General features: G+C 36.6%; 1 protein-coding gene across 1 annotated transcript; it reads left to right on the forward strand.

Moving 5' to 3' along the window:
- Positions 1 to 26299, forward strand: DCK (deoxycytidine kinase). Its single transcript, XM_027544697.1, has 7 exons — positions 1 to 416; positions 3889 to 4004; positions 16242 to 16435; positions 17909 to 18056; positions 19795 to 19910; positions 22119 to 22209; positions 24388 to 26299. The coding sequence occupies exons 1-7, from the start codon at positions 326 to 328 to the stop codon at positions 24412 to 24414; spliced, it is 783 nt and encodes a 260-aa protein (XP_027400498.1). The 5' UTR covers positions 1 to 325; the 3' UTR covers positions 24415 to 26299.

Below are 26299 nucleotides of genomic sequence, written 5' to 3' on the forward strand. Positions count from 1 at the left end.
ACGTGCCGGGTGCGCACGCAGGAGTCCCTCTTATGGCGGGTGCAGGCCGAGGGGCCCTTGGTGGAATCGCCGATTTAGGGGAGGGCGGGGGCGTGGCTTCCCCACTGGGCGGGCGGCCACCTCGCGGTCCCTCCCCCATCGGCTGCTGTCTCCGCGCGCCAAAATCAAACCCGCCGATCCGCCGGCCGGAGAGTCTGGGACGGGAGAGAGTTCAGTCTGCAGGTTAAGGCGAGTTCCGGGGTGGCGTGAACCCCGGCGCGCGCACCTGCGGCCACCTCCAAGCCCTCCTTGCCTGAAGCGCTCGGGGCTCCCAACAGGAGAAGGCATGGCCACCCCACCCAAGAGGAGCTGCCCGTCTCCCGCAGCCAGCTCTGAGGGGACCCGCATCAAGAAAATTTCCATCGAAGGGAACATCGGTAAGGGGCCTCGTGAGATGTTGGTCCCAAAGCAGGGGTAGTCGCGGCTGCGGGGGGCTGAAGCGCCCCTTTGCCGCATCCCTACTATTCTTCCGGGGATACTTTTCCCAGTCTGGTCCTGCGCTTGGGGACGCGACCCCGAATCCTAAATTGACGCCGAAAGCACCCCTCTCTGCTCTCCCCAGCTTCCCTCCCATGCCCCGAGGGTGGTCTCAGCCTCTGGGCGTCTGGCCGCGGGCCTAGGCCTCCGAGCCTTGTGAGACACGCTTGGAGTCCTTTTCAGCCTCTTCGTTGGGATAGTGCAAAGAGAATGGTTTTGTTGTTTGTTTTTAATGATGTGTCTGTATGTCAGTGCTTGAGGTGCAATTTACATAAGCTAAATGATCCTTTTTTTAGGTCTAGAGCTCTATGAGGTTTGACAAACATAATAATAATTTACCTCCACCAGAATCACAATTCAGAACATCTCCATCACTGCAAGAAGTTTCCCGGTACTTCTTTGTGGTCATCCCTCTCTCCATTTCTATCACCTGACAAGCACTGATGTGATATCAATTCCTGACAGTTTTGCCTTTTTCAGAATGTCATGTAAAGGAAATCATAGTGTGTAGCCTTTTGTGTCTTCTCTAATTTAGCGAATGCTTTTAGATTTATTCATGCTGCTTGTATCTGTGCGTTTGTGTGTGTGTGTGTTTTTTTTTTGTTGTTTTTTGGTTAGTTCCTAGTATTCCATTGCATGGGTATACCACAGTTTATCTCTCCCACTTGTGGACATTTGGATTGTTTTCCAGTGTTTAGATTATGAATAAAGTTGCTGTAAACATTCAAGTACAAGGAAAGAGTCTTTAAATGATCTTGGCAACATGGATCACTCACTCCCCAGCCAACATCCAAGTGAACATTGGGTTATGATTCAAAGACCACTACTATTTCTGTTCTTAATCCAGATGTCATTTTACAAGATACGAGAGAACTTCCGATTCTTCTCTCTTTCTTACCTCCGGAAACCTATGCTTGATGCTTCCTGTTTTGATAGGATTCTTTTTTTTTTTTTTTTGGTTCCAAGTTAGGTACTGGCCATTCATGCATACAACAATTTTTAAAAATTCTTACCATGTTCAAAGCACTTGTACTTTAGCAAGGCAAGGTAGACAGGTGCTTTAGCAGCATTGCAAGCAATAAAAAAAGCTGAATACAGCCTCAAGGAGGGCATTTTGTTTCTTTGCTCCAGTGTTGAGACAACAGTTGGAAAAGTCCATGTAACAGTCTCTCATTTCTTCTTAGCTAGGATACTTCTTTGCAGATGAATGTTTACTAGTGTGATTTTACACAGCTACTTATTGATACAGAATACCATATATAAAAACAGGAGGAAGTAGTTGAACAAAGCCATTCCAAAAGTAAATTTGAATGAACAGCCTCTTAAGTCTACACCACAATTCCTTCCCTTTCCTAAATCCAGCTAAGCAATGTGTGATACCTAGAAATTTACTTCCTTCCTAGCATCTTTTAATCTTCTCAGCACCTGAAATAATTTCCTAATTTGTCACCCCATCTCCAGTTTCTTTAAATTCTTCCAGAGTTTTCCTTCTGTATACAAATATGATTGTGTTAACCCCTGCTTAAATCTCTCACCTCCCTGATACTTAACACTGGAAGAAGTTGCAAACTCATGGCCTGCATTTACACAATATTGGCCTGCCCAAATTTGAAAAAAAATTTTTAATTAGTTACTGGCATTTACAGATGTTGAGATTTCCCATTAACATCTAGATTTTTGGCTTCTCTTGAAAAATCTGAAGATCTGGTAACACTGCATTTCTGTAAAACAACTGTTTGCTATTTGGATGGCATATGTCCCTCACCACTTAACAGTTTTTCCTGATACTGTGGCTTTGTCAGTTCCTATTTATTAATGCTCTTGTATTGTGGTTCATGTGCCTCTCTGCCATATTTGCTAGACCCAAGTAAGCTGTAAGTGGTAAAGAATCTGCCTGCCAGTGCAGGAGACTTGATTCAGTTTGAGGGTTGGGAAGATCCCCTGGAGGAGGAAATGGCTACCCACTCAAATTTTCTTCCTTTCCTCCATCTAACTCAATGAATGAATGAATGGTGAGCGTTTTACATGCTTCCATTCACCATTCTTCTAAATGCGCGAGTTTCTGTGTTTACACTCTTCACGTGAAATCTGTGGTCCACCTTGTTTTTCCTATGATTAAACCTGATGATCATCTAGTTTATTCTTAAAAGATTTTCTGTCTGTTCTATGGTGATAATATGACTTTCATGTTTTGCTTCTCAACTATTCTGTGTGTTACTTTCTGATTGACCATCCCCTTTTTTTGGATCCAATTTATAAGGAAGAGGAAGCTTTGCTGCTGTTGCTTTTTTTAATAGATTTATCTATGTGTGTGTGTGCATTTGTCATATATATAGAAAGAGGGAAAACATGCTGACCAAAGATGACTAATATAATCACATTTGGTGACTTCAGATAGGAAGGGTGTGGTGTCATTAAGAGTATTGCTACACTCTGTCAAATTCTTGGTCAAGAATCTCTTTACTATTAAATTGAATGAATTTCCAGATAATTTTAAAATAGAAAATATATGTTTTGGTTACATCTGAACTGTTTTCTTTTTTCCTCCTAGATATTTCAGAAACTAGTCAACGATTAGGGAGAAGTAAAGTACATACAACTCTTTTTTTTAAGGAGTTGGATAGAGTGCACAGGACTGTGAAAGGGAAACAGCAGAAACATGGCTATTGCTAGTAGGAAGTACTTTGCAAAAATATTTTTATAATTTCTGTTAGCCAGAGTGTCATATGATAATTAGGATCATACAGTAGTAATCATATTATTTCCCATCCTGAAACTCTGTGGATTGGATGCATCTTTATATTAATTTTTTGGTTTCTTTGGTTGTTTCTAGATTGGTTTTAGATCAGAAAGACCCAAGTTTGTTTGTATGTTGAATGAATAGAGCCAATAGAGAGGAAAATTTTGAAAACGCTGGAGACTGGAATGACTGTCACTGTAGTGATAGTTTATCACAACAGTTTCTATGAGGAGGGTGTTATTATTACAGTCTCCATTATATTATGAGGAAACAGGCTCTTAGAGATTCAGTGACTTGGTCCCAAATTGCAAACTTAATTAAGTGGGAGAATACCCTTAACTACTTCCCACAAAGTTATTTCTAATTGTTTTTTCAAGGAAAGTAAATCTAGGTCTTGGATTTTTAAAATTCTGTTCCATGGCTTTGGTAAACTTAAAACATTAACAAACAGATGTGCTTATTAATACAGGTGGTCAGGGACTCTACCTTTTCATTAAAAAAAATCTGAGAGAGTTTAGAAAATTGAATGTTTGTTTTTCTTTTTTGTATTGTTTGCTATTATAAATTTTGTAAAAGCTGATGACTAGGCATTTTTGTTTCCTTCCTCAATTTCACTTTTCCTCTCACAACAGCTGCTGGGAAGTCAACATTTGTGAATATCCTTAAACAAGTCTGTGAGGACTGGGAAGTGGTGCCTGAACCTGTTGCCAGGTGGTGCAATGTTCAGAGTACTCAGGATGAATTTGAGGTATGAAAATAAACTTTATTTAATAAAATATAGAATTTTGGTGTAGACAAACAGTTATAACCTTGGGGTGTTTTTTTGTTTGTTTGTTTTTTCCTTTTCCAATAAAGCTTTTAAATATAGCTTTAAGTATCTTCATTTGGGCAGTCATTGTGTAGAAGTGTGTACACACACACACACGGGCTTCCCTTGTGGCTTAGCTGGTAAAGAAGTGTGTATACACACACACACACACACACGGGCTTCCCTTGTGGCTTAGCTGGTAAAGAAGTGTGTACACACACACACACACACAGGCTTCCCTTGTGGCTTAGCTGGTAAAGAATCCAACTGCAGTACAGGAGACCTGGTTTCAATCCCTGGATTGGGAAGATCCCCTGGAGAAGGGAAAGGCTACCCATTCCAGTATTCTGGCCTGGAGAATTCCATGGACTATAGTCCATGGGATTGCAAAGAGCCAGACATGACTCATTGAGTTTCACTGATATATATATGTCTAGACATTCATTGAACTATGTGCTTAAGATTATGCACTGCATTGCAGCTAAGTAGAATTTTTAAAGTTTTTAAAAAATTAGAACGTTTTAAAAAAATGTAAATTCCTTGAGTGTCTTTTTACATTTTGTTTATAAACAAGAAAAGCAAAAACAGCTACTCCATAGCTGAATTTTGTTAGTTTATATTTTAAGACTTTTATCTTTGACAGCCATTTATTTTTATACTTTCATTCTTGTCAGACTTTCACCTGGACACAAGTTTCAGTTTCCCAGCACTAGCCATCCTACATTGGAAATGAGGAAGAGGAAATAATAGTTACATTCCATTTTTTACAGAAAACTTTTTTTTATTGTATACATATATATGTGTGTGTGAATATATATATATGAAGAAGCAATGAGATCTGATTATTAAGATTTTCATTTCTGGAGAAATGAGAATTGAAACTGAAAGCAGCATAGCAGAAATGGAAAAATGGAAATGTGTGCTAGAAACTTACTTTGTTAGTTTGAGGAGGACAGAGGTATTGAACAAAAAGTTTAGTTTAAAAGTGTAGCTGTTGTTATGAGAACTCTAGGAATAATAATTGAATGTTTAAAATGTAAATCATATATATAGGGAGGAATCACTAACCAAGATAACTGTGCAGAGTTTGAGGATACTGGTTTTGTATAACTGAAAGTGTTTTCTCACATACCTGTTTACTAAGCATGGTTAGCAGCTCACTACATTGCAATTCATTGAATAATCCAGGACTAAATCCTGAAGGGACTTCCTTTCGATGTGGACTCCATGTTCTTAAGAAATGATATTTCATTCTGGTCCTTGAGGAAAGGCAGAATTAGCCTTAAGTAGAGTTTTAAGTGGGTAAATTTATTTGCTTCTTTCAGCATTTTTTTGGACATACAATACAACTAATAGAAAAGTATGTGAAACCTATGTACGGTTTGAAGAACAGTTTGAAGGCTAACATCTTTGTAATCGTCATTCAGGTCAAGAAATAGACCCTTACCTTCTTGTTCAAAAAGTCCCTGTTCTTCTCAGGTCACATTATCTCCTTCCCAAGGATAATAACTCCTAGGGGTAATCACTCACATAAAATAACTCTCGTAATTCTTGTGATAATTTTTCTTCTTTCTAAAAAGAATTTAAAGTACATGAACATATCTCTAAGAAATACAATTAGTTTTGTCTGTTTTTTAATCTTATATAAAGACATCCATTTGCATTCTTTTTCTTCTTTTGCTTAATAAGTTTGTGAAATTTGTCTATATTTTTGCATGCAGCTATAGCTTGTTCATTTGCATTGCCATATGGTATTCCGTTGTATTCATATATTACTATTTGTCCATTCTATACCTTTGATTGTTTTTTGAGTGGTTCCTAGTTTCAGTTCAGTTCAGTTGCTGAGTCGTGTCTGACTCTTTGTAACCCCATGAATCACAGCACGCCAGGCCTCTCTGTCCATCACCAACTCCTGGAGTTCACCCAAACTCATGTCCATCGAGTTGGTGATGCCATCCAGCCATCTCATCCTCTGTCGTCCCCTTCTCCTCCTGCCCCCAATCCCTTCCAGCATCAGAGTCTTTTCCAATGAGTCAGCTCTTCACATCAGGTGGCCAAAGTATTGGAGTTCAGGTTCCTAGTGTAGTTGCTGTGAAAACAGCCATGTTATGAATGTGAATCCTGGCGTACACATGCAAGAGTTTCTTTTGAAATAAGAAGTTAAATTACTGTGTGTTGGGGTATGTGTATGATGCCTATTTTCTGAAGTGGTTTTACTGCTTTACATTCCCCACAGTGTACTCAAGCTGTCATTAGTCCATTCCTTTGCCAATATTTAGTGTTGTCCAGCTTCCTAAATTTTGTCATTCTGATGAACATTTAATATCTTTTATGTTTTTAATTTGTATTTCCCTGATTGCTAATGAAATTGTGCTCCTTTAATTAATGTATTTGCTATTTGGATTTCTTTTGTGAAGTCCCTTTTCAGATCCTTTTGCCCATTTTCTTTTGGATATTTGGTCTTCGCTCACTCTACATTTTTACCTCGTAAAGTATGTCTTGTTGCCTCTTTGATAGTGCCCTGCTCAAGGGTGCTTTTATTTAGGAGTGAGAGACCTGTGTTCTAAAAGTAATCTTTCTCCTCATTTCTGGGGTCAACTGTCAGTGCAGTAATTCTCAGGGGTTAGGTAGAAACTAGCCAAATTAAACCAGTGTGAGAAATACAGAAAGCATTCTTTCATTGGGAGAATGTTAGACTAGATTGGATTAAGTGACCTTCATTGAAGTTCCGTTCCCTGATGGCTCAGACAGTAAAGAATCCGCCTGCAGTGCCAGGGACCCAGGTTTGATCCCTGGGTTGGGAACATCCCCTGGAGAAGGGAAAGGCAACCCACTCCAGTATTCTTGCCTGGAGACTTCATGGACGGAGGAGCCTGGCGGGCTACAGTCCATGGGGTCACAAAGAGTTGGACACAACTGAGTGACTAACACTTCCACTTCTAATTTTAATATCATAGCTTCTAACTCATACTAAATACATGTAACTGGTTTGTTGGCATAGTAAATGTTTCTGCCTTTCAGCGTACCTTACTTGTTTTTTTGGAGGGGGGGCGGCTGTGCCTCGCAGCTTGCAGGATCTTAGTTCCCCAGCCAATTACCAAGAATTGAACCCATGCCCACAGCAATGGACGTGCAGAGTCCTAAGCACCAGTGAATTCCCAGTATACCTTATGTTAACCAAACACACAGGAGCGTATACAAAAACCAAAATGTCGAAAATTTTGATTTGCAGAGAGAAATGTAATTATTAGATTCATTGAAGTAGGTCAGTTCATTTTCTATGTAGGCCCAGTAGACAGAACTCTGGATCTCAGAGACTTGGGGTGCTTTTTCAAACAGCAAACAATCCTTTGAGAATTTTAATATGTGGGATGCCTCCTGGTTAATAGTGAGAACCCTAGTGAATCACTGTTAGTGTTAGGAGTGTATTGAACCCTTTAGTTGTGTTGGAGAGGAGAGGTTGAAAATTTTGCGTTAATGTACATGGGGAGACAATTTATAATAAGAAGGTTGTCTCTCAAGCTTAGAATCAGTGCTCAGGGAAATTAGTTATATTTATCTTAGTGACTGATATCATCAGACTATGATGCATTCATGCATCTGTCTCCATTCACATTGGTTTCATGGATCTGATATTCATGTTTATGGGCTGGAGCATTTTCTTCCTGTGAGCACAGTCAAAATTTCAAACTTTCTTTTTAACTACCATGTAGACGATCCAACACAGTTAATGTTAACATAGGCCTTTTTAAATACATACTTTCATCAGTTTCCTGTAATCCAGTCATGTCTCTACTATGTTACAATTTGATTATCTACATTGGATTTTGGTGTACATTCTTGGAGGATAATGTTATTTTTGTGTGTGTGTACTTAAGGATATTATGTTGTTAATCCTGTGTATTTCTAGATGAAGTTTCAGACTGGAGGGTAGTATTTTGGGGATAAGATAGTGGAATATGAGGGTAGTAATGGGTGGATGTGTTCCCAGTATCTTATTTTTTCCTGCACCTCAAGAAATGGAGTTTCTGCCTTCATCCTGGGGCCCTTCTTTCTGAGACCCATCCCTGACTCTTCCTTGGGATTTTGATATGAACCACTGTCCAAATTGCAGCTTCCTTAGCATGCTGCCAGTGGTGAGAAGTAGACTGTCTTCAGACATGACTCTGGTAAGGCCAGTCCCCCTTTGGATGTTCTCCTTTTAATCACACTTCTGGGCAGTAGCTGTAGCCTGGGAAATGTTGGGTTATCAGTACCTCTGATCTCTTCCCCTAGACAGTAGTTTAATTTGCACCTGCATGTTTAGCTGGTTTTGTTTTTTCACCTGCCACCTAGTGGCTGAAGTGTTGCTCTACTGCTGATGTGCTGCCACCAATTTTAGCAAAAGAGAGTCAAAAAGTACCTAAAAAGATTATGTAACCTCCCCACCTTCCCCCTCCCGTGGTAAATTATCTTTAAATCATATGGCCCAGATGACTATCAGTCTTTGTGTTAAAGGTTTATTTCAAATAGCAGTGTGGTTTATTTGGTGATTTATGTTACTATTTAGGCCCAAAAGCTTTGACTGAGTTGCTTTCTTTTAGCTTATTTTTGAGATATACAGACTGTTAGGAAGATGTTTTTGCTGTTTTTCTTAGTGAGCTGAATTCTTTTGAGAGATCTTTGTTGTTTATTGTGAAATGCTATTTTACTTTCATCTAACACTTCTTACCACTGAGAAGTCACTGAAAAATTAGTAACTCTGAGAAAGAAAGGATAAAATATAGTTATCTGTGAAACAGTAGCATATTTTTTGATAAATCATTCTTGAAAATTAAGAATGCTTAATAAAATACCACTCATACCCTTTGAAATCGCCTAACTTTTGTCAACCCTTTTATGATTATCTTGTCTAATAGACTCTTGATTCTTTTGACCAAACTTAACTTGATTGAACTTGCAATGTCTCAAAGGTTAGACTAGAAGTAAAAGATAAATGATTTTGAATCTCTACTTGATAATTCTCATTTTTACTCATCTTGGCAATAATCTATGCTTTCTGTAAAGTCATGAAGTGTTCTGTCATGAAGTGAATTATAGATATAAATACAAAAACAGATTAAAGTTACCTGTAATCCCACCACCCCATATGTAACTTTTATATAGTTGAGATGATGATTTATTATATCCAACTTTGACAGGTGAGTGGAGAATATGAAGTAATATGTGCTTATTGTTCAAAATTAAGATAATATCATGGACTACCAAGGAGGGAAGTAAAACTTTCTTAGATCTTACTTGAACCAACAATACATAATTTTTTACTTTGCTTTTCTTTCCTATAATGTTTATGTCAAAGGAAATTGAAAATGTTATTAAAAGTTTACTATAAATAATTTATAAAGTCAGCCTAATTTATTGTGTGCATGTACCATTATTTACTTAATTAAGTGCCTAATAAATAGAATGATAGCCTATTTCCTTAGCACTGTGATAACCATCTTTGTGGTTAAATCTGTGTTTTGGATTATTTCTTTAAGATAAATTTTCAAAAGTGTAATTAAGTTGGCCTGTGGATACAGAATTTTTAAAGTGAATGTAGCTAAACTGCTTTCTAGAGATGTTCTATTAGTTTTTATTTAATGTAGTTTGACCCTGAGGCATTCATATTTTTTATCTAAATACTTTTCGGAGGGAAAAAACACTAAAATTATGCTCAGTTTGGTAAAGATGATACACAGTATTTTTTTGATAGAACTTCTAATATTTTATTCTTAATTGCATTCAGAAAACCGGCAGTTTCAAAACTTTCATGCATAAGATCAGAAGAAAATATTTTTGTATGGGCTCTTTGATTATCCTGAAGAACTAGAAAATGGTATCCTGGCTTACTGTTAATTTTCTAATTCGGTACCATGTTAAACTAAGAGCCAAAAAGTATCATCTTCAAAGCTGTAAATTTGTGTTACGGGTTTTTTATTTAGTTTTAATTTAAGCATCTGTATTTTTAGAACAACTAGCTGATTATTATTTTTTTGATTAGGTGATGAATCAAGATTGATCCTCTAAATTATTTTCATATAGCAGATTTTGGACTTGCTTTGGGCAAGAGAGATGACATTTATTAGAAATCCAAGTAAAAGAAGACCTGTAGTCTTTGTGTGATTTTTGTTTTTTTGTGGTAAAAAATATGTATAAATTTTACCATCTTAACGATTTTTAAACATACAGCTCCGTAGTAGTAGTAAGGATATTTACATTGCTATGGAACAGATCTCTAGAAATTTTCATCTTGCAGAACTAAAACTCTATATTCATTAAACAACTCTTCTTTGCCCCCTTCCCCCAGCTCCTGGTAACCACCATTCTACTTTCTGTCTCTATGAATCTGATTACTTTAGAGACCTTGTATAAGTGAATCATGCAGTATTTGCCATTTTGTGACTGGCTTATTTCACCTAGCATATTGTCCTCATGTCTCTTCAGAAAAGCCTTCAAACTTCTGTTCACTATCTGCTTTGTAACAAACCTACTTAATTTTGCATTTATACCCTATTTTATCTCACTATTATTCACAGTGCCTAGCAAATTGATCCTGTTTTTCAAATGAACCAAGTTCACTTCTTTTTTTTTTTTCTAAGTTCACTTCTGATAGGTTTTATTAAATATATCAGATAAATTTAAGGTAACACTTGCTGCTGTGTTATTGTTATTCAGTCACTAAGTCGTGTCCGACTCTTTGTGACCCCATGGAGTGAAGCATCAGGCTTCCTGTCCTTCATTGTCTCCCAGAGTTTGCTCAGACTCATGTCCATTGAGTCGGTGATGCCTTCCAACTATCTCATCCTCTGTGGCCTGCCTTCAGTCTTCCCCAGCGTCAGAGTCTTTTCCAATGAGTTGGCTCTTTGCATCAGCAGGCCAAAGTATTGGTGCTTCAGCTTCAGCATCAGTCTTTCCAATGAGTATTCAGGGTTGATTTTCTTTAGGACTGACTGGTTTGATCTCCTTGCTGTCCAAGGGACTTTACAGAGTCTTCTCCAGCATCACAATTCGAAAGCATCGATTCTTCGGCACTCAGACTTCTTTATGGTCCAGTCCCACATCCATGCATGACTACTAGAAAGATGATATTGAGTGAATGGCATACTGTGCTGTGACTCAGAGACCCATGAGTGTGGCTCATCTAACCTCTCAGACAGTACTTCAACCTTTAGTGTTCATTAGAGTCACCTGGAGGACTTGGTAAAGCGAAAATTTGGGCCTCATCCCCAGTTTCTGGAAGTCTTTTGTCTCCAGCTGATGAATAAACAGTCGTCACCTTTGAGAGGTTTTTATGGGCCTTGCCTGGACATGATATACATTGCTTCTGCCCTGTTTGCACTGACTGGAACTGAGTCTCAAGCCTACAGTTAATTACAAGGAAGACTGGGGAATAAAGCCTAGCTGTGTGTCCAGGAGGAAAACAGCCTGGTTTTATGGAACATGTAGTAGTTTCTGCCACCACAGTTTCCAAATAGAAGTACCTTAAATTTATTTGTTATTGTAACTTAAACTCAAATGTGCCGTGTTTAGTTTAGTTTAGTTTAAACTTCCACGTTTAGTTAAATTACGTGGAAGTTGTTGAAGTTTATTTTAAAGTTAACGGTTATTTTAGGAAATTCCCTGGTGGTGAAGCCTTTAGGACTAGGCTTCCATTGCAGGGGAATCCCGGTCAGGGAGCTAAGATCCCACAAGCCATGTGATGTGGTGAAAAACAAAACAAAATAAAGTTAATGGTTATTTTGGTAACAGATATTTGTGCACTGAAGATAATTTGAAATAGGCTAGACAGTGATAAAGACAAAAAAATTGTCATGGTTAGTTTTATTTATAAAAATAACTCACATGTATTTTCACTAGTGAATTTTTATTTATGCCTTTGGTGAATTCTCTCTTGTTTAACTATGTAAAGCTATCCATGTCTGAGATAAAATTATTAAAATACAAAACACCAGCACCAGGTAAATTACCCAGATAGTATCTGAATATCTCCCTTCAAGAAATCAAATGTAAGTATTGTTTATAGATAAGGATATAGGCTGTCCTGGTGGCTTAGAGGTAAAGATTCTGCCCGCAATGCAGGAGACCTGGGTTTGATCCCTGGGTCGGGAAGATCCCCTGGAGAAGGTAATGGCAACACACTCCAGTATTCTTGCCTAGAAAATTCCATGGACAGAGGAGCCTGGCAGGCTACAGCCCATGCGGCTGCAAAGAGTAGGACACGACTGAGCATCGAACACTTTGTTTATAGATGTAACTTCAATACGTAATAGCAGAGCAATGTTTTGGAAAAAATATGGCTTTAGAATAAGTCTTAGGCTTGAATCCTAGTTTTGCTGCTTACTAGATTTATTGATATTAATCAGTTATTCAACCTTTTTGAACCCTGTTTCTTAAACCTATAAAATAGTGTCAGTAATGACTGTTTCATAGAGTTGAGATAATGTATACTTTTTATATAGTCTCTGGTATAAAATAGGTAATAAATGATAGGTATTATTGTAATTATCATTAAAATTGAAGTGTATTTTCTTATAAAGGGATATTTTGAGTAATGAACTTATTAGTTCTTCAACAGATGGTCTCTATTTTCAAATTTAACAAAATAAAAAAATAAACTTTTAGGAAAACTTAGATATGCCCTTTGTGTTCACATTTCTAAGCATATTCTTTCTAAAAAATATGCCATGAAAGCCAAGATAATGCAACCAGGAATAGAGCAGACTAAATCAAGAGTTAAATTTTGTGTTTTGAATTAACATTTGTACTGCAGAGAATTTCATAATACATGAATACCACTACTATTCTGCCCCCTTTTTTAGTATCAAATACATCTAATCCTTTAACGAAGTGAAAAACCTGTTTAACCTGTATTTTTTATTATTTGAAAATTAATAATTTAACATTTGTATATTTAATATTTAAGTATATCTTTCAGATGTAATTCACATAATGTTGTTAGTTTCATATGCTCAATATGTAGTGATTCAACATTTGTATACATTGTGAGATGATAATCGTAAGTCTAGTTACCATCTGTTACCATACAAAGTTAACACCCTGGCATTTCCTTTATTCTCCTTTCTCTATTCCTTTCATCCCCATGACTTATTTATTTTATAACTGAAATGTGCACCTCTTGATCCTTTTTCCCAATTCACCCCCTACCCACTACCTCCCTCTCACCTATCTGTCCTCTGTATCTGTGAGTCTGGGTTTTTGTTTGTTTGATTCCTCCTGTAAATGAAATCATATGGTATTTGTTTTTGTCTGACTGGTTTCACTTAGCATAATACCCTTAAGGTCCATTAATGTTACAAATGGCAAGATTTTGTTTTCTGTCATGGCCAAGTTGTAGTCCACTATATGCATATACTATATCTTTATCCGTTCTTCCATCGACAGACACTTAGGTTGTTCCATATTTTGGTTATTGTAAATAATGCTGCAACAAGCATAGGGTACATGTATCTTTTCATATTGGTGTTTTTGTGCCTGATACTTATTTATTTATTCTGGATATTTCATGTGTGTTAATGGCAGCTTGTGTTTAGCTAACTTCTCTCATAAATCCACCAGCAGTGTTCATAAAGTTGTCTCTGTTACTGAGCCATGCTTACCAGGGAAGGAAAATAAAATATACACTAGTGTCCTCTTTATTTTATTTTATTTTTTTTTTTAGTGTCCTCTTTATAAAACCAACTAAACAAAAGTTTTGGTTGAGTTGATAAACTTCATTTAGCTGGAAACATTCACTTGTATGAAAGATTTTCTCCCTGGAGGATGGTGAATTAGACAATCCGTTTATAACTAAATTAACAGAAGTCCTTGAAACTCTAATAAAATTACATTTATTCTTGAAGCAGTTTGAGAAGGCAGCTGTGACACCTTTATTTCAGTTCATCATCTGCTCAGTATTTCTAAATAGACCTATTGTTGACTGTTGGCCTCTTGCCATTTTATGCTTTTCTTTTCCTTCCAATTTTGAGAAGTTTCACTTAATTATGTGGTTTGTGGTATGAAATGTAAATTCTGCCTCAGAGCAGCACGTGTTTGTGTGGTTTTTAGTTCTTAACTGAAACTTTAAGATCCGTTGTAGTATTTACATTTCTGAATTTTTTTTTTTTTCCTCCCTCAGAGGAAAAATACCTACTTTGAGCATGAACTTTCAGAAAGTGTTCAGGGGCATTTATTTGAACTAAGATTGAGAATAGGAATTAAGCAGTCATATTTTATTCTTTAAAAGTTAGTAAACAAGTTTAAGGATGTACAGCTTTGGGGAGAACCTTTATATAGCTTGATATAGAAAAGGCTGATGAACCCTGGGTCCTCAGTTTTGTTTTTTCTTTTTTAGTCTGACAACTCTAATATCAAAAGTTTTCTAATATATTGTTACCATGCAACCTATTTTGATCGATTTTAATCTATTTTAATAGATTTAATCTATTTAATAGAGCTATCACTCTGAGGAAGAAATTTCAGTGGCTTCTTTCTGTTTACCCCCCTTTGTTTTGATTTGTAAGCCTGAAATGTTAGCATTTGCTGACTTTGACCTGTAGTAGTGAAATGGCAATGGATAGATGCTTAAAATTACTTTCTATATCTTTTGCAAATTAGAGATTCATTTAGTGTACCATTTAGGGTGTATATTGTCACCCTGCTTATTTAACTTATATGCGAAGTACATCATGAGAAATGCTGGGCTGGAGGAAGTACAAACTGAAATCAAGATTGCTGGGAGAAATATAAATAACCTCAGATATGCAGATGACACCACCGTTATGGCAGAAAGTGAAGAATTAAAGGGCCTCTTGATGGAAGTGAAAGAGGAGAATGAAAAAGTTGACTTAAAGCTCAACATTCAGAAAACTAAGATCATGGCATCCGGTCCCATCACTTCATGGCAAATAGATGGGGAAACAGTGCAAACAGTGGCTGACTTTATTTTAGGGGGCTCCAAAATCACTGCAGATGGTGACTGCAGCCATGAAATTAAAAGATGCATACTCCTTGGAAGGAAAGTTATGACCAACCTAAACAGCATATTAAAAAGCAGAGACATCACTTTGTCAACAAAGGTTCGTCTAGTCAAGGCTATGGTTTTTCCCGTGGTCATGTATGGATGTGAGAATTGGACTGTGAAGAAAGCTGAGCGCCAAAGAATTGATGCTTTTGAACTGTGGTGTTGGAGAAGACTCTTGAGAGTCCCTTGGACTGCAAGGAGATCCAACCAGTCCATCTTAAAGGAGATCAGTCCTGGGTGTTCATTGGAAGGGCTAATGTTGAAGCTGAAACTCCAGTACTCTGGCCACCTGATGTGAAGAGCTGACTCATTTGAAAAGACCCTGATGCTGGGAAGGATTGAAGGCAGAGGAGAAGGGGACGACAGAGGATGAGATGGTCGGATGGCATCACCAACTCAATGGGCATGGGTTTGGGTGGACTCCGGGAGTTGGTGATGGACAGGGAGGCCTGGTGTGCTGCAGTTCATGGGGTTGCAAAGAGCTGGACATGACTGAGTGACTGAACTGAACTGAACTAGGGTGCAAGCCTCTTTAAAAAAAAAAAAAATTAACGGATTAAATCAGATCTTCCCTAGCATAAACTACTTTAATCCAGACTATATAAAAATCTAATAACAAGAAATTGGCCATATAGAGTAGTCAAGTGGATGCTGTGGTTGAAGAGAGATTAGCAAATAGATACTGCATAGGTATCACAGGAGTTTTTCAGTGTGAAAGGAATACTGGAAGGGACCTAAGATGACCTTGCCTGTTTAATTACTTAAACACACAGTACTCTGTCCAGAGGAGGTGCTAGGCTAGAAATCTGAACAAATCTGTGAAACATGTTACTAGTAAACTTTTGTGATGTTTTGTAAGAACAATAAGTGATTTCACTGTTTCCAGAGGCAGGTGTTAATATCATTGTTTTGATTTGCATTTTTCCAAATTAGCCACTTTGAGCATATTTTCATGTGACTATTACCCATCTGTATATCTTCTTTGTAAGAATGTATATTCAGGTCTTCTACCCATTTTTTGATTGGATTGTTTGTTTGTTTTTTATTTATCCAACTATTTTTTTAACTTAAAAATAGTAAAATAGCCCTATTGATCATTACTTTGCTTTTTGTCTCTTTTTTCAAATTCAAAATAGGAACTGACAACATCTCAGAAAAGTGGCGGGAATGTTCTTCAGATGATGTATGAGAAACCTGAACGATGGTCTTTTACCTTCCAGTCATATGCCTGCCTCAGTCGAATACGAGCTCAGCTTGCCGCTCTCAATGGAAAACTCAAAGATGCAGAGAAACCAGTATTATTTTTTGAACGATCTGTGTATAGTGACAGGTATATAAAAATGACCTTACTTGTCAATTTGGAATCTTGGCTTAGAACTGGACTTTTTCCCCTGTTTCCTGGGGATAAAGGAACAACAGACTCAGAGTAATAGAGATTTGAGATGGAAAATGACATTTAATACCTTCAGCAGTTTGATATTAATGGCATTAGGGAAGTTCTAGAATAATTTCTGGGCTTCCCTGGTAACTTAGTGGTAAAGAATCTGCCTGCCAGTGCAGGAAACATGAGTTCAATCTTTGGGTTAGGACAATCCCCTGGAGAAGGGAATGACAACCCAGTCCTGTATTCTTGCCTGGGAAATCCCATGGACAGGGGAATCTGGCAGACTGTGGTCCATGGCGTTGCAAAGAGTTGGAAATGACTTATTGACTAAACAGCAACAACAACAGAATAATTTCTAGCTGCCATGGAAACTGGTGGGGTGTGGTGGCCATCTCGTCTCTTTCACATTTGCAGAGTTTTTATTTCTTCCAATCCTCTTAACATTCTTATCAGCTCTGGTTAAATCTGGATCCCTATTCTAGACTTGCATCTGGAACTAGGAGGTCATATATCTCTGAGGGGGGCTTAGAATTAACCCACTCCTGTACTCTTGCCTGGCAAATCCCATGGACGGAGGAGCCTGGTAGGCTGCAGTCCATGGGGTTGCTAGGAGTCAGACACGACTGAGCGACTTCACTTTCACTTTTCACTTTCATGCATTGGAGAAGGAAATGGCAAGCCACTCCAGTGTTCTTGCCTGGAGAATCCCAGGGATGGGGGAGCCTGGTGGGCTGCCATCTATGGGGTCACACGGAGTTGGACACGACTGAATCGACTTAGCAGCATCAGAATTACCCTGCTTATTATGTAAGGATTCTTTTACTAGAGTTAGCTCAGAACTGAGGTTCTCAAACTTTGGGACCCCTTCTCGTTCTTAATAATTATTAAGGAGCCCAAAAAGCTTAGTGTCCTATTGATATTTATGTTATTAGAAATTAAAATTGAGAAATATAGAAACATTTATTAATGTATTTTAAATTAGTAATAGTAAATCCATTACATATGAACATGAAAAAGATACTTGTGAAATTAAATTTTTAAAAAAAAAATTGAGAAAAGCAGCATGCAAATCTCTTTAGCGTCTAACTTGAAGTCAGATGGATTCTCATTTGTGCTTCTGTTTTTAAGCTATTTAAGCTTTTGGTTGAAGTACAGTATATAAAGTAATTTGGCCTCTCACAGAACCCCTGGAAGGGTCTTGGGGACTACCAGGGGTTCTCACACCACACTTTTGGGAACCACTGGCAAGAACATACGTTCTATAGTTCAAAATACTCTGTGTTTTTTTTTTTTTTTTTCTTGCTAACCAAGGCATTATTTGCTGTAGGATTTAGGAGAATGTTTCATGTCCATTTAGTAGATCAATTTTCTCTCTGTGCTTTTTGGAAAGAATTTGTGTTGATACAGATTCTCTTGCAGGTATATTTTTGCATCTAATTTGTATGAATCTGACTGCATGAATGAAACAGAGTGGACCATTTATCAAGACTGGCATGACTGGATGAATAACCAGTTTGGCCAAAGCCTTGAACTGGATGGAATCATTTATCTTAGAGCCACTCCAGAGGTGAGACAATAAAAATTTGTTGGATCCATTATAGATTTATTAATAGAAATCCTCAGGTGTGTAGAGAAGGCAATTCAGTTTAGAATTGCCCCACCTCCAGAAAACTACAAGACCACATTTTTTCCTCAGTTCTCTTTTTTTTTTTCTTTTTTTTTCTCAGTTCTAATCATTATTCTTCCTGACTTTTTCAGGGCCTCTTATCTATTACAGCTACATCAAGAACTTTGCTCAAGCAACTCCTGGAATATAGGTTTCATGAGTTGGGACTTTGGATATTTTAATTACTGTTGAATTTCCAGGGCCTAGAACTGGGTCTGGGTACATAGTAGGAGCTTAGTAAATATTTACTGCATAAGTGGCAAAGTTGATGAAGATCCATGTCAAGAATCCTTTATGATTGTGGCTTGGAATGGGTAGATAGAAGTGACTGTAGTTGAGAGGAGACTTAGAGGACCCTTGCCCTTTTGAGTTAAGGGAGCTCACTCGAAAACGTGCCTTTTGTGATAGATTATAAAGAGCTATTCTTACTTACTTATGAAATTATGTAATGAATTCAGAAAGACCCAGTAGATAGATGCCTTTCATAAAACCAACCTAAATAAAAGCTTACATTGGTTAAGAAACTTCTGGTTTTAGTGCTTGCATGCCTGCTTTTTCTGTTTTTTATTCCTCTTTCTTTCCCTGAGTCACAAAGTAGGCTCTGGATGTAAATGTCATGACTTCTCGTCTGAAAGAATACTGTATTGCTATTGAAGCTGAATTTTCAAAGAAACTAAACTAGGTTTCTGATAACAAGGGATGATTTTGTTCCTCTTTTAGTATCAAGTAAGCCACAACTGAGCGATTTCACTTTCACTTTTCACTTTCATGCATTGGAGAAGGAGATGGCAACCCACTCCAGTGTTCTTGCCTGGAGAATCCCAGGGATGGGGGAGCCTGGTGGGCTTCTGTCTACGGGGTCGCACAGAGTCGGACACGACTGAAGTGACTTAGCAGCAGCAGCAGCAGCAAGCCAGAATTTAACCATACCAATTTCGAAATTCACTTTTATTTTTGAGAATAATTTTTGTTTTTAATTTATGAAAATAGTAAATACAAATATAGAAGAAAAAACATAAAGAATCATAATAGTTTCGTTCTGCTAGAAACATTCATAGTACACATCTAACACAAGTCTAACACAAAACTTTATTTCATCAGTATTGTTTATGATATCTTTTGGTTAGAGGACCATTTACTTATTTGAAAAGAGAGGATTTATAATAGACTTTGAAGCACATTTTGTATGCCAAAGTTAAAAATTTTTTTTTAATTTTATTGAACTATAGTTGATTTATAGTGTTGTGTTTAATTTTTGCCATATAGCAAAGTGGCTCAGTTATACAGATATATACACTTTTTCATATTTTTTTCCATCATGGTTTATCACAGGTGCATATTTTTGTTTTTTAACCAAACTTATTTTATACTTTATATTTCAAGTATGGATACCAAAAGTTTATAGAAGTATTTGATTTATTTTTGAGAGTAATTCTTGGTTTAGAACCACCAAATGGGTGAAAAACCCAAGGAGGGAAAGATGAACTACTCCGTTTTCTAGGAAAAACAGAGATTTTAGCTAGCATAAATAAAGAGACACTAAAGAAGAAAAGTTTAATGGCAGCTGACAAGAAACTTATTTAAATGTTTCTTGCCTCCACCACTCCTCCTACCCCTTTCTTATTGCTTTTGCTTTTAGAAATGCTTGAATAGAATATATTTACGGGGAAGAAATGAAGAACAAGGCATTCCTCTTGAATACTTGGAGAAACTTCACTATAAGCATGAAAGCTGGCTCCTGCATAGAACACTAAAGTAAGATTTCCTTATTTACTATTGATTTTAAATTTATTTATCAAATTTTAATCCAAAACATGTACAATTTTTTAATTTTCAGTCATTTATATTAGTACTGTAGGATCTCTTAGAATTAAGTGTGAATTTTGACTCTTTGTGGAGAAGGCAATGGCACCCCACTCCAGTACTCTTGCCTGGAAAATCCCATGGACAGAGGAGCCTGGTGCGCTGCAGTCCAGGGGGTCGCTAAGAGTCGGACACGACTGAGCGACTTCACTTTCACTTTCACTTTTGACTCTCTGTATTGCAATGAGATCCTAATTTCTTGAAGTTTTTATAGCTAATCTCCTCCGGTCGTATTTACAGCATAGTATATGGAGTTCACATTAAGGAATAAAGTAAGAGATACATCTGTATGTATTATTTAGGTACAAGCATACCTTGTTGTGTGCTTCCGTGGTGGCTCAAACAGTAAAGAATCTGCCTGCAATGCAGGTGACCTGGGTTCAGTCTCTTGGTTGGGAAGATCCCCTGGAGAAGGAAATGGCTACCCACTCCAGTATTCTTGCCTGGTGATTTACATGGACAGAGGAGCCTGGTGGGATAGAGTCCCTGGGGTTGCAAAGAGTTGGACACACCTGAGCAAATAACACACACACTCACACACTCATACCTTGTTCTATAGCATTTCGCTTTATTGTGCGTCACAGATATTACATTTCTTACAAATGGAAGGTTTCTGACAACCCTGTGTCAAGCAAGTCTGTTGGCACCATTTTTCCAACAGCGTTTGCTAATGTTGTGTCTCTATGTCACATTTTGTAAATTCTTGAAATATTTCAAACCCTCCAATAGCAAAAAGATTGTGACTCACTAAAGCATCAGATGATAGCAATTTTTAACAATAAAGTATTTTTATTTACATTTTTTTAGACATAATGATATTGCACATTTGCTGTACTGCAATATAGTGAAAATGTAACTTTTGTAACCATGGGGAAACCGAAAAAATATGTGTGACTTGCTTTGTTGTGGTATTTGCTTTGTTGTGATATTCATTTAATTGTAGTTATCTGGAACCATACCTGCAGTATCTCTGAGTTATGCTTATACTCTCTTTCAGATAGAATCTAAGATATTTCAGATTTGTTTCTTAGATCACTGTACTTTATCATTAGTCAAATCTTAGTTCAAATCCATCTCACTTATTGGTTTGCAACCTTAGACAATCTCTGAGCCCCAGAATGGTCTCCCTGATCTTTAGTTTTCTCATTTTTAAACATCCCTACTTTCTGGTGTGATTTTGGTTTTTGAGGAGAATTACATTTCACAAACTAAGATCATGGCATCCAGTCCCATCACTTCATGGCAAATAGATGGGGAAACAGTGGCTGACTTTATTTTTCTGGGCTCCAAAATCACTGCAGATGGTGATTGCAACCATGAAATTAAAAGACACTTACTCCTTGGAAGGAAAGTTATGACCAATCTAGATAGCATATTAAAAAGCAGAGACATCACTTTGTCAACAAAGGTCTGTCTAGTCAAGGCTGTGGTTTTTCCAGTGGTCAGGTATGGATGTGAGAGTTGGACTATAAAGAAAGCTGAGTTGCCAAAGAATTGATCCTTTTGAACTGTGGTGTTGGAGAAGATTCTTGAGAGTCCCTTGGATTGCAAGGAGATCCAACTAGTCCATCCTAAAGGAGATCAGTCCTGGGTGTTTACTGGAAGGACTGATGTTGAAGCTGAAATTCCAATACTTTGGCCACCTGATGTGAAGAGCTGACTCATTTGAAAAGACCCTGATGATAGGAAAGATTGAGGGCAGGAGGGGAAGAGAACGACAGAGGATGAGATTGGTCGTATAGCATTACTGACTCAATGGCCATGAGTTTGGGTAAACTCCAGGAGTTGGTGATGGACAGGGAGGCCTGGCGTGCTGCGGTTCATGGGGTTGCAAAGAGTTGGACATGACTGAGCAACTTAACTGAACTGACATTTCACAGTGCCTGGCTTTATACATTTTATATCTGAGATTTTTAGATAATGCATAGTAAATTTAGGTGAGAAAGAAGGCATTGCCAGATGAAGTACTTGCAGGATAATTTTAATGTAAAACAATGGATAACATTTTGATTTTCAAATGAAGATATAAGAATATGTTTTTAGTGTTTCTCTTTTATTTATTGCTTTTTCTAAATATTTTATTCATCTCTTTTTGAACAGAACCAACTTTGATTATCTACAAGAAGTGCCTATCTTAACACTGGATGTTAATGAAGACTTTAAAGACAAACATGACAGTCTAATTGAAAAGGTAGATTTATGTTGAATACAGTGATTATAAAGAATGTTGTTTTGTCTTGTCTAAAGTGTTCTAACTTCTGAGAAAATTATCTTCTAATGAAAGATGACAGAGTTAATTAAGAGACAGTTAAGAGCTTTAGAGGGATTTAGCCTATTTAGATTTTCATCTTAACTTTAACTTCTAGATTTGTAGCCTTAAATAAAATAAGACCTTCTTTATCCTTTTGTTTCTTTGTCTGTATTTTAGGAGTAACATTAACAAAAGTTCTTGCTTACTCCCCTCTAAAATTATAGGATATGGATCTCATCTATTTTTATATTATCTGGAGTCTTGTTATTAAAGATTTATAGTTTTTAGTTTTGTTTGGTGCCTTGTCTGTGACTTAGCATTGCCTAATCATTGAGTCATTATCTTAGTCAGAGTTAATCTTCCATATATTTAGAGTTGACTATATTCTGTTAAGTAAGTGGTGCTTATATTGATAAAGGGACTGGAAGAGAACATATCGATGAATACTTGAGAGAGACTAGTAATGGGATTTGTATAATAAATATCCCTATAGTGAAGTCGCCGCTCAGTTGTGTCTGACTCTTTGCGACCCCATGGACTGTAGCTCCTCGGTCCATGGGATTTTCCAGGCAAGAGTAAACCCGGGTTTCTCACATTGAAGGCAGACACTTTACTGTCTGAGCCACCAGGGAAGCTATCCATGTTAATTAACTTAATGATCTAAGATCTAAAGAAAAAGCTCCCCTTTTTTTGTTGTTTGTTTAGTTTTGAGAGAAGTTTTATTTTTTTTTTTCCTGTCATAAAATGTCTGCTGTTTAGTATAATAGGTGTTTAACATTTATAAAGTATATCAAGAATTTTGAAAAATCTCAGCATTATATATTACTATAGCACATAGTTGTTTTTCCCGTGGTGTTTCCTGGTGACTCAGTGGTAAAGCGTCTGCCTGCAATGCATGAGACCTGGGTTCAATCCCTGGGTCAGGAAGATCCCCTGGAGAAGGGTATGGAGACCCACTCTAGTATTCTTGCCTGGAGAATTACGTGGACAGAGGAGCCTGGAGGGCTACAGTCTACGCAGTCCCAAAGAGTCAGGCACAACTGAGCGACTAATACTTTGATTTTCAAAGAAGAGCATATCTGGAAAATTTAAGTGACCTCTTCACTAATTTAATTTAAGGACTTCTTTTGTGGCTTAGCTGGTAAAGAATCTGCCTGCAATGCATGAGACCTGGGTTTAATCCCTGGCTGGGGAATATCCCCTGAAGAAGGGAATGGCTACCCACTCCAGTAATCTGGCCTGGAGAATTCCAAGGACTGTATAGTCCATGGGGTGGCAAAAAGGCAGACACAACTGAACGACTTTCACTTTCACTAATTTAATGATGTTAAAAATATAGGATAGAATTCACTTGTGATACTGTTAAAATAAATAAAATTAAGTCAACCATTGCAGTACTAAAAGCCAACCATTATTTTAGCTATATGAATCTATAAAGTCACTTTTTCATTTTAGCTAGCACTTCATAGTTTTGATTAATGATCATCATCTCATAGTATTATTTATTTTTACTTTAATTAGTAGTGTTAGAGTTTGGCAGCTTTTTTCATGTATTTTTGCAAGGCAATAATCTTTTGTCTATTCATTAGAATTACTGTATAGTCTAAAATATAGAGAGAGCAATATCTTGTATTGTGACATTGGTCACTTGGTTAGGTTCATTCACTACTTACATGACCTTTCATCACATTTTAATATTTATAGTCTGTATGGTTCACATTTGTGCTTCAGAAAAATTGTAAATCTATTACATAGATTACATACACAATCAAGACCTTTAGAGTTGTTTAAACCATTGCAATTACTCATGTTATCAGTGCTAAAGCTGCACATGTCAGGGTCTGTGGTATTATAAAGAGAAAATTAGTGTTATGAGTTATAGAACTGTATCAATCTGAGATGTAAATTTAATAACTTCTGTAATGACTTTTGGATCATTCATCTTTTATTACTCAAGTATTTGTTAATATTTCTTTTGAAAGTAAATGCTGTAGCTTTGTGATAGAGTTTACTTATACAGTTGAGGTCTTCAACTGTTCTATACTTCTAATTGAAAATGAATATTAGATATCTGAAATTAGCCAAGGAATTACATTAATATTTTTTTCCTTCCCTCAGGTAAAAGACTTTTTGAGCACTTTGTGATCTTGCGGATGACTACACGCAACCAAATGATTCCACCTTCTTCAGCTTTGTGTATCTGCAGGGGTCCATTTTCATATGTCTCTCGTCTAAACCCAAGTTTTTAACTACTTTTATTCCCCCCCCCAAAAAAAATTTTTTAATGAATCCTGTACAAAAGTTTATTACTAGCTTTTTTTTTTTTTTTTTTCTCTTTTGTGGGTTTAAAGAAACAAGGACATATAAGTATCCCTTACAAGGATTCTGGCATTAGGTGGTTCCAGAATCGTTACAGTAGTTAAGCTACATCATAAAGGATCCAGCCTCCTTTTGTCTTTCCTATATTATCCTCCTCAGCTGTTTGACTTTTTTTTTTTCCTGGTGCTTCTCATCTCAATGACCAGTTTCTTAGCTGGAAACTTTAATGTCACATAAATGGTAGTATGTCCTGTGTAAGTACATTAGTGTATCTATTAAAAATTGAAAAGTGGAATTTAAGAAATCCATCAAAAAAGGATTATGAGGTTTCATTGGAAATACTTTTGATCAGGTGCTTTCCCTTCCACCTTAATAGATGTGGAAGTTAAGATTTGGTTTAATATTTAATCACTTCACTGATATTTATTAAGGTGTCTATAACACATTTGTAGAGTAGTAGGTTAGACTTTGTTCCCAGTTTGACATAACTTACAAGTCATTTAGTCTTTTTCCTGCCTTTGTTTCTACATGTGTGGTATGAGTGAGGCTTTATCTTTTGCATGGAATTTTAGAGGATTAAAGAGGAAATGTTGCTACACTTAAAATGATAACTGAAGATTATTACATTGAGTATAAAGATTGAATTTAGTTGTAACTTCAAATAACTGCCTGCTTTTTTCCGTCACAGACCATTCTTTTAGAATGGAGTATTACTCTTCTAGTTAAAGAGTTGGCTTAAATTCTGATTGTCTTTAAATCATTTGAGGTGGAATTACAGTTTTCCTTACATTTCTTACCATTTTTATAGGTAAAACATTAGTGGGACACAGTGAGGGATACATTTTTCCATTATAGTTTTTACTGATGCTGTACTGGAAATGAATAGTTTTTCTTTACCTTTATACTTGGTGAGAAGCATAAAAGGAAACTGAAAACAAGGTAGATTATCTTCTTAGCAGTAAAGACTGCTTAGTTAGTCACAGCTCTTATTTCCTGCCACTGTTCTACTTTCCCTGCTGTCTGGATTAATAGGCAACCTGCTATTTTAAAGTTTTATTTAAAAGTGAAAAGAAGTCACACATTTCTACTTTGAGAACATCATCACTCTTCACTTCATAGTTTTGCTGCTCTGTCGGATTATATCTTAAGTATTTTTTTCCTCTCCTTTTAGAGAAATTACTGATAAAAATGATCTTGCTTTATGTTATATATCTTGAAAGCATTATCATGTTTTGTGGATTAGAAATTACACATATTAATAAAGAGGGCAGGGTACAGAATAGTTGTAATTTTTAAAAATCTGCATGGATTTATTTTAGGTCTATATATATAGGTTTAGATCTGTATGTATAGATTTTTTTCAGCTTTGTTTAAGATGTGCAGTGTGTTTTATTTGTATTTAACCTTTCTACTTGACATTTTAGAAAAACTCTGGTTTTTTAAAATGAGAAGAAAGTTACTTTGAAACTATCATTTTCCTTTTTAAAATATCTTGTGTTTAGTTTCTTGATATTCAAAGATAATAATTTAGTGAATTAAATAGTTTAGATGCACTGATCTTTGAATGAGAGACTTGTTTCAGACCTATAGTTGCCATAAATATTTGTCTCATGATATTGTATGAATTTGTTTTTGTTTGATATGAATGAATTTATTAAATTAAATATTTGCTTAATAAATAAATATAAATCTCTTGAATTCTAATGAGCTA

The sequence above is a fragment of the Bos indicus x Bos taurus genome, chromosome 6 (genome assembly GCF_003369695.1).
Source record: "Bos indicus x Bos taurus breed Angus x Brahman F1 hybrid chromosome 6, Bos_hybrid_MaternalHap_v2.0, whole genome shotgun sequence".
Lineage (NCBI taxonomy): Eukaryota > Metazoa > Chordata > Mammalia > Artiodactyla > Bovidae > Bos > Bos indicus x Bos taurus.

Excerpts from the sequence above, each read along its gene's own strand:
- DCK (XM_027544697.1), top strand. The coding sequence starts at position 326 with ATGGCCACCCCACCCAAGAGGAGCTGCCCGTCTCCCGCAGCCAGCTCT. Across the intron at positions 16,436-17,908 it reads CGATCTGTGTATAGTGACAG|GTATATTTTTGCATCTAATT; the intron begins GTATATAAAAAT and ends ATTCTCTTGCAG. Across the intron at positions 22,210-24,387 it reads ATGACAGTCTAATTGAAAAG|GTAAAAGACTTTTTGAGCAC; the intron begins GTAGATTTATGT and ends TCCTTCCCTCAG.